At 52.2% G+C, this 11,065-nt stretch overlaps 1 protein-coding gene across 5 annotated transcripts in view; it reads left to right on the top strand.

Annotated features, from left to right (window-relative positions):
* LOC111842822 (retinoic acid receptor beta) overlaps nt 1-10,761 on the top strand; it is an 86,923-nt gene extending 76,162 nt beyond the window's left edge. For all 5 annotated transcript variants that reach the window (XM_072705654.1, XM_023809842.2, XM_023809843.2 and 2 more), the window contains 4 exons: nt 3,557-3,733; nt 5,374-5,578; nt 6,785-6,943; nt 7,604-10,761. In XM_072705654.1, coding sequence (XP_072561755.1) covers nt 3,557-3,733; nt 5,374-5,578; nt 6,785-6,943; nt 7,604-7,803 — 741 coding nt within the window. In that variant the 3' untranslated portion in view covers nt 7,804-10,761. The remainder of the gene's footprint in view (nt 1-3,556; nt 3,734-5,373; nt 5,579-6,784; nt 6,944-7,603) is intronic.
* Nucleotides 10,762-11,065: the final 304 nt, after the last annotated feature.

An 11,065-nucleotide genomic window follows, 5' to 3' on the forward strand; every position in this document is an offset into this window, starting at 1 on the left:
ACTTCCCATCTGTATCAGATACATAATCACCCTTAATTGTGTCAGTTCAAGGGTATACAGTCATGGCCAAAAGTTTTGAGAATGACACAAATACTGATTTTTTCACGAAGTCTGCTGCCTCAGTTTTTATGATGGCAATTTGCATATACTCCAGAATGTTATGAAGATTGATCAGATTAATTAACTGCAAAGCCCCTCTTCGCCATGAAAGACCTTAATCCCAAAAAAACAATTTCCACTGCATTTCAGCCCTGCCACAAATGGACCCACTGACATCATGTCAGTGATTCTCTCATTAACACAGGTGAGTGTTGATGAGGCCCAGGCTGGAGATCACACTGTCATGCTGATTGAGTTACAATAGCAGACTGGATGCTTTAAAAGGAGGGTGGTGCTTGAAATCATTGTTCTTCCTCTGATAACCATGGTTACCTGCAACGTCTCCCAACCATCCAAGAACAGTTTGTTGATGAACAAAGCCTCTTCCAGCCTGATGGAGCAACAGTGACAACTAAGTGGCTCAGGGAACAAAACATTTTAGGTCCATGGCCAGGAAACTCCCCAGACCTTAATCACATTGAGAACTTGTGGTCAATCCTCAAGCTGCAGGTGGACAAACAAAACCCACAAATTCTGACAAACTCCAAGCATTGATTATGCAAGAATGGGCTGCCATCAGTCAGGATTTGGCCCAGAAGTTGATTGACAGCATGTCAGGGTGAATTTCTTGGAAAAGAAGGGCCAACACTGCAAATATTGACTCTGCATGAACTTAATATAATTGTCAATAAAAGCCTTTGACACTTATTGACTCGTAATTATACTAGAACCAACACGTGTGTCATTCTCAAAACTTTTGGCCACTACTGTAGATACAAAGTTTTTTAAAATTTGACATGCTGTTTTGCCATTTTACTATTGATTCACCATCATTAATAGTGCGAGCCGGTCTTTGTGGTGCGTTATGTTTAAGGAAATCTAACATCACATTTTATTACTGGAAAATGCTACAGGAATAAGTGTGAAACGTGGTTCCTTGCATTTATGTTCCGTGCGTAACCCGTTTAAACGAGCTTCTGCTTGAGGTGGAGCTGGTAAGCAAGCGTGTACCAGTTCAGTAACAGTGAGTACGGATCAATACTCCTCTGCAAAGGCTACCGGCACGGGAGCGCTTAGCGTAACGGCGTCATCGGTAACGGCCTTTGGACACGGCTTCAGTCAGCGCGGCGAGTAATTATCATCGCTCATTGGCTGCGCGAGACTCCCTGCGATTCGGCCCTGATTGGTTTCTGACATGCTCTTTAAATCTCTTTATCTGAAACAGAAGAGGTGCATGGCTCTCCTCAGATTAGGTTAAAGCCTCAATTACGCGGTGAAATATTTAAATCTCTGGCCGGGATGAGTTATAGGTTCACCGCAGGGTGAGGGGAGAGCGATCCGTAACGCGAGTGAGAGGGACCCCGTCTGGCTCAGGGACACAGCAACGGCGTGGGGGGGCGGCCATCGTTTTACGCTGACATGTTATGACCCCACCCCCACCCACTGTTTTTGATTTATCCCCGCGAGCCGCCGGGCCGTTCCTCAAATGTCCCGGCCCGTCTAATTTGTTTGGATAAATGCCCTTAAATGAAATTAGAATTCCCCAGCCTCTTCCTTGTTCCCCGGTATTGAATTATGGGGCCGGCGGTAATTGACTGGGATTGCGGCGGAGAATCGGCCCGTGGAGGACTCGGGCCTGCAGATGGAGAAGACGAGTTGGTTTAATATCCAAGGCTTGCCCATCCACCAGAGCGGGAGCGGCGTGGTGTGTCGAGGAGCTCGTCCGCAGCCACTCACACCGCCGTGTGTCTCTCATTTAGATCATATTGATTGCACCCCCCCACCCCCAGAACTAATGCCATGCTTATGGATCCTCACATCAGGATCCTCGCTCTCTGCACCTCCCCCCCCCACAACCAGTACGCAGGATTTATCCACCCGAGGTGTGATCTGTCTCCACGATGCCGTTGGGGTTCTGTCCAGAGCTGCTGCTCGTGCGCCCCCCCTTTCCGAAGCAGATGGCGCCTGTGAATGTGTGTTAGCTGCCGCTGTGTCCTGTTCCGTGTCCAGGATGTACGCAGTCTCCTCCACTACGGCATGGACACGGACTCCCGGGGCTCCAGCGGTTTCCCAAGAGCCCATTTGCTGTGGCGTCTCCAGGGTCATGTAGCTACTGGCCATCGGAGGGTGTCGGGCTTCTGGCCCCATTTCCACACGGGCGCATTGGGCCCATTTCCACACGGGCGTGGCCCCGCCTCCTGCTGCTTCAGCGTTCCCGGTCTGCTGGGGCGGGGTGCCGGGATGTGGCCCCGCCTCCTGCTGCTTCAGCGTTCCCGGTCTGCTGGGGCGGGGTGCCGGGATGTGGCCCCGCCTCCTGCTGCTTCAGCGTTCCCGGTCTGCTGGGGCGGGGTGCCGGGATGTGGCCCCGCCTCCTGCTGCTTCAGCGTTCCCGGTCTGCTGGGGCGGGGTGCCGGGATGTGGCCCCGCCTCCTGCTTCTTCAGCGTTCCCGGTCTGCTGGGGCGGGGTGCCGGGATGTGGCCCCGCCTCCTGCTTCTTCAGCGTTCCCGGTCTGCTGGGGCGGGGTGCCGGGATGTGGCCCCGCCTCCTGCTTCTTCAGCGTTCCCGGTCTGCTGGGACGGGGTGCACCATGCCCACCATATGAGGGATGGGATTATAGAGCCCCAGTAAGCTGGGTTAGTCTACTGAGAGGAGAGAGGCTCGGAAGGCCTGAATTCTTCCGGAAAACCTTTCATGATGTTGTGCTGATGGGCCTTTTGTTGGTTGGTCTAAGTGTTATCATTACTGATTTTGTCTTTCAGCTGTCTGTCCTCATCCTCCTCTCCCATTCTCTTTCTTTACCTTCTTAATATCTCTGTTCCACAGCTCCATTCTGCTGAGATCACACTCTCTTGTTCTCTCTACCTCTCTCCCTCCATTCTCGGGCTTCTTACTGCCGAGATTGCTCTCCATCGCTCTCTCTTTCCTTCTTTTTGAAAGAAGAAACTGGCTCTCCTGAGTGAATGATTATTCCACAAACTGTCACTCTCTGACCTCTGTCCACTGCTCCTCTGGAGCTCTACCCTTCATCCGGAGAGGACAGTTGAGGTGGCCTCACCCTCCCTCTTTTCTCTGCTTTTCTGCTTTTCTGCTTTGCTTCTCTTCCCTCCCCCTCGTCACCGCTGCTGTCCACCGAGATGCCGCCCGTGTGTCCCCCCCCCAGCCCCCAATGCACGGAGCTTGTCTCTCTTCCTCTGGCCCGTTAATGGGCTTGCATCAAAGCCTGGCTTGTCACTTGTCACAGCTCTGCCCCGCACTTCAGACAGACCGCTGGTTACCCAGCATCCTCCTGGGTAATGTGAAAAATAACATGCGTGACGTGTCATTGTTGTTGGTGTAGGACCTGGACTGTGAGATTCTCCACAAAGATCAAAACGACAGCAGCTACCTATATGCTTTCGCGCGATGTCTCTCTTTGCTTGTCACGGATCTGCATTCTCTCCCTTCCTGTCCTTCCAGAACTCCAGTGCAGACCACCGTGTGCGTCTGGACCTGGGCCTGTGGGACAAATTCAGTGAGCTGGCCACCAAGTGCATCATCAAGATTGTGGAGTTTGCCAAGAGGGTCCCCGGCTTCACGGGGCTCACCATCGCCGACCAGATCACCCTGCTCAAGGCCGCCTGCCTGGACATCCTGGTAGGTCGTCCCCCCCCCCCGTGGATCTGGCTCCAGTTCTGCGCCAGTTCCCCCTGCTGTCTGCTAAAGCATGAAGCATGTTGGAGTCTTGGTCGTAAGCCGTGAAAAGCCCCCAGAGACCCCACAGCAGGAATTGAGCCCCGGGAGACGGATTAGCAGCCCCAGATTGTCTTCCCTGAGCCAGTTTGGCCCAGTTTGGCCCAGTTCGGCCCAGTGCCGTGTGTTCCCGCGAGACTGCGTCCGGCCCACGATGCACACTTGGGCTCCGGCCAGCCGTGAACCAGAAGGCCACCATGGCCTGAGAGGGATCTCACGCTGCTTTTGTCGTGTGTGAAAACCTGCTTTAAATAGCATAGGTGGCGTCAGGGGCTGCTTAGACACAAAGAGCGGTCAGTGGATGGGAGGCTGTTCTCAGTGGATGGGAGGCTGTTCTCAGTGGATGGGAGGCTGTTCTCAGTGGATGGGAGGCTGTTCTCAGTGGATGGGAGGCTGTTCTCAGTGCACGTTAATTACAGCACCTGAACACACGGCTGCCACCACTGGCCAATTGCACACGGCCTTATTCTCCGGCGTTACGCCACTCTGCTTTTTGGTACCCCACCCCCCCATTAAGGAAAAGCTCAATATACCCAGACAAGTGCCTCTAGCCAAAAAATATCTATGTGTGTTTTGTCTATAGCAAACGATGGCTGTCATGCAAATGAGCTCATCGTTAGCACAGAGCCAGCGGCTACGTTTCAGTCGCTCACCCCATCCCCCCCCTCCATCGAGCGGCGTGGGCTGGTAGAAGAAGCATCATACAATTTTTCTCCACATAGCAGCAGAGGGCTTGGAGCCAAACCTGATTTGATTTGAGCTGTCTGGGGGGAGGGTTTGCAGATTCTAGGGGGTCCCCCCAGCCAGCCTCCCAGTAGCTTTCATGTAAAGCTTGCAGCCTATGGTGTCGTCGGTTCCCCCCCCCCGTGCCGGACCCAAGGAAACCCTGCTCTGATCTACAGCCTGCAGAGGGGGGGGGGGGACTGCTGTGCCCTTTGAAGAGGAGTGGAAGCCGTACTGCCTGGATGCCCCGGGCAGCGGGAGGGGCACAGCTGGCACTGGAGCTGACGTTAACCCAGGCTGGTGGGGTCCCGTAAAGGCTGTGGGGGGGGGCAGCCAATAGGCATGAGGAAAAACCGGAAACGAGGGTCTGTGGAAATGCGATACGGTGGCTGTAGATGGCCTTGGCTTTTACGAGATTACCCAGAAGGCCTTGCTGGAGGGGGCGGGTCCACCCAGGTGTCCTCTGAATGCCACACCCATGCTCCCCCCCCCCCGTCCCTCTGAGCCCAGTAGAGAGCGATCAAACGGCCCCGGCTGTCTTTTGTGAGTCACCCAAAGCAGGCATGTTTAATTCTGTTTCATCATCCCGCCGCTGCTGCCACTCTGCATCAACGCCCCCCCTACCCCCCCAAATCCTCATCAAAGGCGGCCCCCCCACATATGGTAGCAGCGGTCTTTAGCAATGCTACACACGCTGTTCCACAGTGTTGCTAAAGATCTGCCTCTTAGAAATATGAATTAGATGTAATTCTCTTGACTGAAGTCTCTGTACCATCCATCATGCTCTGCTCCCATGTGCCCCCGCCCTGTTACCGTGGTAGATTCTCCGCATCTGCACGAGGTACACCCCCGACCAGGACACCATGACCTTCTCGGACGGCCTGACTCTGAATCGGACTCAGATGCACAACGCTGGCTTCGGGCCGCTCACTGACCTGGTGTTCACCTTCGCCAACCAGTTGCTGCCGATCGAGATGGACGACACTGAGACTGGCCTCCTCAGCGCCATCTGCCTGATCTCCGGAGGTGAGCGTCTGGGGGGGAGGGAGGGAGGGGTGATGGGGGGGGGGTGAAGGAGGGGGGATAGAGACAGAAGGGAGGGAGGAGGAAAGAGGGGTGGGGGGGGGGGAGAGTGTGGGGGCTAGGGAGAGGAGGGAGAGGGAGGGATGGAGGGGGAGTTTCTGTAGGACGAGGGCTCGGCTCGTGCTCTGGTCACGTGGGACTGGGGTTCCGTGTGTGTTTGGCCCTGCAGTAAATGGTGCTGAGTGAGTAAATGTAAGTGTATAGTGTGTCCCAGCCTGTAGGGTTATAACTGCATAAACGCAGCCTTTCAGTGGCTGGGACAGGTAGTGTCCTTGAAGACACGTCTTCAGTGTGACGGGTTTATACTTTCTCACAGGATGAAAGTGGAGCTGCAGATGTGAAGTGTCAAAGTCTGTCTCTTAGGAAATTGGGACTCTTTGTGATGTTCCACCAGAGAATACCCTGAGTTTGAACTCTGTTTTTGGCATAAGAAGCAGACAAAAAAAAAGCAAGACTCCGTGTGAATTCAAATTGAGTTTGGTGTCGCCTATTGAATGGAGACAATGGCAGACATCTTGGGGGGGAAATTCTGTAGGGGATGGGAAATTAATGCCGGTGTCCAATTCAAGGTCCAGGTCCACTGAGTGTGAAATCTGTCAAATATCACACAACGTTATGAAATCAAAGAGAAATTGAGTGAGAGGCGCCAGTGTGTAGCCTGGGCCCTCCTGATTCGCTGGGTGCAAACTGGCAGTCGCCGGATTGCAAGGACCCACAGCACCATCTGTAGGCTGCCCAAGGAACTGCAGGGCCTCCGTTGGTTTGCGGGGAAAAATTGGGGGGGGGGCTGAAGTTGGTATTTTTCCCAGCTCCATAGTGTTTGGATGCAGGGGAGCGAGCATTTGTGATCCTCCGGTCCAGGCAGGACTTCTGTGGCTGTTGGCTGTTGGAAGTGGAACGCAAAGCGTGTGAGATGCCTTGAGTGGTTTCAGTTGGGTGACGCCCCTGTTGGTGTCTCTTTGCCTAGCAGTGCTCCTTTGTCCAGGACTGTTTACTTTTACATATTTGCTCAGCTGGACATTGACCGCAGGCATCCAGAATCGACGGCTTGCTGGAATGGTAACATCTTGGTTTTGGTCATGTAGACGGCTCAGCCCATGGTCCCCGTTCGCCGTGGGATCTGCTCACGTACGGTAGCGTTTCTTCCAGACCGCCAGGACCTGGAGGAGCCCTCGAAGGTGGACCAGCTCCAGGAACCGCTTCTGGAGGCCTTGAAGATCTACGTGCGAAAACGGCGGCCCAGCAAGCCGCACATGTTCCCCAAGACGCTGATGAAGATCACCGACCTGCGCAGCATCAGTGCCAAAGGTGCCTGGGCCGCTCTCGGAGGGCTCGCCCCATCCCGGGGCCTCTCGCCCAGCGCAGGCTGTCCGATTCTGTGCCTGCTGGGCCCTTCCAGTCCGCAAGCACAAAGCAGGGCCTTTAAATGCTGATATTATGTAAATTAAAAGCTAATTCCAGACTGCACCACGCTGAAGAGAAATGGCTGCAATAATAATAAACTCCTGGGCAGATTTCTGCTTCCATCTGTAGCTTCATCTGCAGATAGCAGAAAAGGCTATTTTCCCCAAATAGCCCAGTTCTGGGAATGGTCTGAATAGAGCTTCCTACAAATTACTGATCTATGCATGTTATTTATTAGTGACTGTTTCAGTTCCTGAAAGACCTGCAATGTAATCAGTGGCAGGTTTTACCGTCATACCAACCACACATTTGTGTGGTGGCCCTGTGGTTTGGGGGCCCCCTGTTGGCCACAAACAGTCACTACACAAGAACCCTGAATATAGTCTGGATTTCATATCCCTGTGTTTCCTTGTATAGTCCTGGCTACTGAAGGGCAAGGTGAAGCCCGTCTGAGATCAAGGTCCTGCAGCCCTCAGCCCAGTGTTTAAGCTCCCAGTCTATGTGGTCAGCAGCTCCGGATCGTTCCATTTGGCACGTGACTGAAGGTAGTACTCTGTCTCACAGGTGCGGAGCGGGTCATCTCGCTGAAGATGGAGATTCCGGGCTCCATGCCCCCGCTCATCCAGGAGATGCTGGAGAACTCTGAGGGCCAGGAAGCGCAGGGCAGCTCTGAGGACAAGGCTGACCCTGAGGAACCCGAGCGCGGGTCCCCGTCCCCGGAGTCCGCCGACGGCGCCGCCCCTACGCCCGCCGACGACCCTTAGGAGGATCGGAGTGTGACTCAGCTACTCCTCCCCCACTCCGGCGGACTCTCGGACGTTAACTTTGCACAAAACCAGTTGGATGGGCGGAGAACGTGCTCAAAAGTACCCACCTTTGCCCCCACCCCTCCACCCCAAGGCCTGAAAGGACCAGTGTTTCCTGTATAATTCTTACTGAGCTCTTATGGGCAACCTGCCCTTGGGACCTGCCATGCGCATCAGGACCCGAGGGCGTCCAGCCGGATGCCTGCGCAGGTGAACTCCGCTCAGGTCACGCGTGCAAGTCCGTAGCTGCATGATGGGCTCCCAGGTCCCATACAGGCACCATGCTCCGCCGTAACATTGTACATACCATCGTATGGTGAAGCCACTGTTTGTTTTGATCTCATGGTGCTTCCTCGTTGTCTTAAATACGCAAAATTTTAAGGCAAAGCTGTACAATAAAGTAAAAACCTGACTTAAAAGTCCTTTAAAATAGAATGTCCTCGTGTAGGTAGAGGGGGAATCTACTTTGTATTTGTTCGTAATTTAAAGCTGTTTGAAAAGAAAAAACAAAAAAAATGCAAAGTCCCATTTCACTACACGTACGTTTGTCTGCACATGGGCAGAATGCAGGAAGTCCCTTCTGCCCCCCCCCATCTCTCCCAGCCTTAAACTGCACCAGGAAGCAGCTTCCAGAACCATAGATCTAAAGTTACTAGAGCTGGGAAACCGGATTTTCAATGCTTCAATCTGAATGTATTGTTTAAACCTAAAATATCTCTACGAGCATCGGAGCAATTCTGCGACTTTGGATGTTTTTTTGATGGTTGGTTATAGTGTCAGGATAACCTGTGGCTGAGTGTTTTGTTTACTAAGCCTGCTACACAACAGAAAGTGAATCCGCCCCCCCCCCCCCCTATGAGTAAGGTAATCGCATCAGCCCAAGTGAGCCTCATTCTCTAATTATGTTTGCTCTGCTTTGGGAACACGCTGTAGGGTAACTGGCTGTGTCTATATCAAAGTCCACCCCCCCCAGCCACTGAGTCACACGCCACTGATTACCCAGCAACAGAAATAAAGAAGCGAAAAAGCAGCCCATTCTTCTTGCAGAGCAAAGTGAGAAGCCTCCAGTTACCCAACAGGCCCTCTGAGTTTTATTAGGAGTGGAAAACTGGCCGCGTACAGTGAGCAGAAGGCGGCTTTGAAAACCACAGGGGTCTCGTGTAATTGGGGGCGTCGGCCACCACGGCCCGGATGTAAACACACGGGTTCTGGGGGAGAACGGCAGCAGTGAAGCTGCCTTTTTAATTAAAGGGTTCGTAATATACCCATGAAAATACGGCAGCTGCTAATGCCGGCGGTGAAGAAGCCATTGGGGGGGGGGGGTCTCGTACACTCGTCCTGGTGGTCCCTTTACTCCTAAGTGCTGTCAGAAGACACGCATTCCTATTTAATTGGATACTTCAAAAAATCTCGGGGGTGGGGGTGGGGGTGGGGGGGCCCTAAGGAGAGAGTCTGTAGCGTTACTGTAAACCAGGGAGCAATGACTTCTCTATTAGTACCACACAATCTACGAGAAAAAAATCCTAATCAAGCCAGACAAGACCATTTACCAAGATCCAGAAATTATGACTTGTTTTGTTTCCATCCTTTGAATGTTAGCTGGGTCATTCACACTGATGTGGATGGGAGAGCATAACGAATAACAAAGGGCCGAAAGTAAGTCTGAAACCTTTCACTGGCTAGTAGTAATGCTATATCTACGCTGGACGTGTTTTCAGTCATTGGCAGTTGAGCCACTCAAGAAATGCACATTCCTGAGCTGACCGTGCATACGAGTCCAACGTGTGTCAGTTATTGGGATTTGTGAAATCAAAGGAAGAGTGTATGAATGTCATGGGCTGTGTTCTGTGTAATGTAAAATGTGAAAGCTATCACTTTTAAGAATGATAACCACAGGTACATCTCTTGAGCTGGTTCTGTTGCACCAACTGAATGTGAGATGTGTCCGTTAACTGGCAGAATCCACCAGCAGGGGAACTCTGGGGAAAATGTTGGAATGCCGGTTACTGTTTAAGAAAAAGAAAAAAAAAACACCTTGCTGAATGTCATTTTGTTTCCAACTTATTTTTTGATGTAAATATAGTCGCCATGGGGGCCGCAGCGATGGCCCCAGAGGCCCCCCCCCCCGCCTCGCGTTGGTGTCTAGGGGTGCAGGAACCTGACCTAGTCGCCAGCCTGCGGTTCCGTGCACTGGACTGCACTGTCGACGGCCCTCGTCGTTGGGATGCCAGCCTAAATGAGTTAATTCTGTAGTGACGGAGTGTACGCCCGCCGAACTATTGTGGATTAAAGTCTTGGATAATTGGAGGGGGGGGGGCACCCCAATGAGAACGCAGCGACAGACTGTGCTGGTGTTCCTGCGTCGAGGGCGGCAAAATCAGGAAAATCAGCGGCGAAAGCTGGAAAATATTTAACCGTGGAACGGCCCTCGTCTGCAGAGGTTAAAAAAAAAGAAAGAGGCCAATCTGAGTGCTCTGGGTCGGGGACGTGTCGATAAGGCCTTAAGCGAGCACTCAGGCCACCAGTGTGCAAGCGAAACCCTCAAATGTGTGTGTGTATATATATATGTGTAAAATAATCAATGGACACTAAGTGTGACTCCGATTAATTCACTGGAAGCTGTGGGGGTTTAAATCTTTATACTAGAGCAGACTCCCAATCCAGTCCTCGGGGACCTACAGCAGTCCACGGTTCTGCTCACTCCCAGCTGTCTGTGGAGCCCCGAGGACCGGATTGGGAAACGCCGCACTAGAGGAACGCTTCAGTGGTATGTCCGTAGCTGCCTGCCCCCTCAAAGGACGAGGCTTAAGTGGGCGGGGCCTGTCTTATGCATCTCTGTCCGTTCCATCTCTTCCACTGGCTCCTGTTTGTACATTAAACAATGCTTTTTATGTTCATATACTGTTTACCATGAAATCTGGCTAAATAAAAATATATTTATTTTAAAATACAAATGAGTATTTTTTTTTAATACAAATGGGTATTTTTTGTTTTAATCCATTGGTTAGCTTATTCTTGCCCAAATATAGTCTTACTCTGGAATCCTTATCCATTACTCCTCTTCAGATTGGCGTTCCTTTCACTCAATACAGAGCCGGAGATTTCAGGTCCAGAAAGTAGTTCAACCAACCAGTTGAGTATAAAGAGTCAGTCACAGAGTACTCAACTGGTTGGCTGAAACTGTCTTGGTCTAGATTTACACTTTCTGGACCTAAACTGT

This window comes from Paramormyrops kingsleyae, chromosome 23, assembly GCF_048594095.1.
Source record: "Paramormyrops kingsleyae isolate MSU_618 chromosome 23, PKINGS_0.4, whole genome shotgun sequence".
NCBI classification, from domain to species: domain Eukaryota; kingdom Metazoa; phylum Chordata; class Actinopteri; order Osteoglossiformes; family Mormyridae; genus Paramormyrops; species Paramormyrops kingsleyae.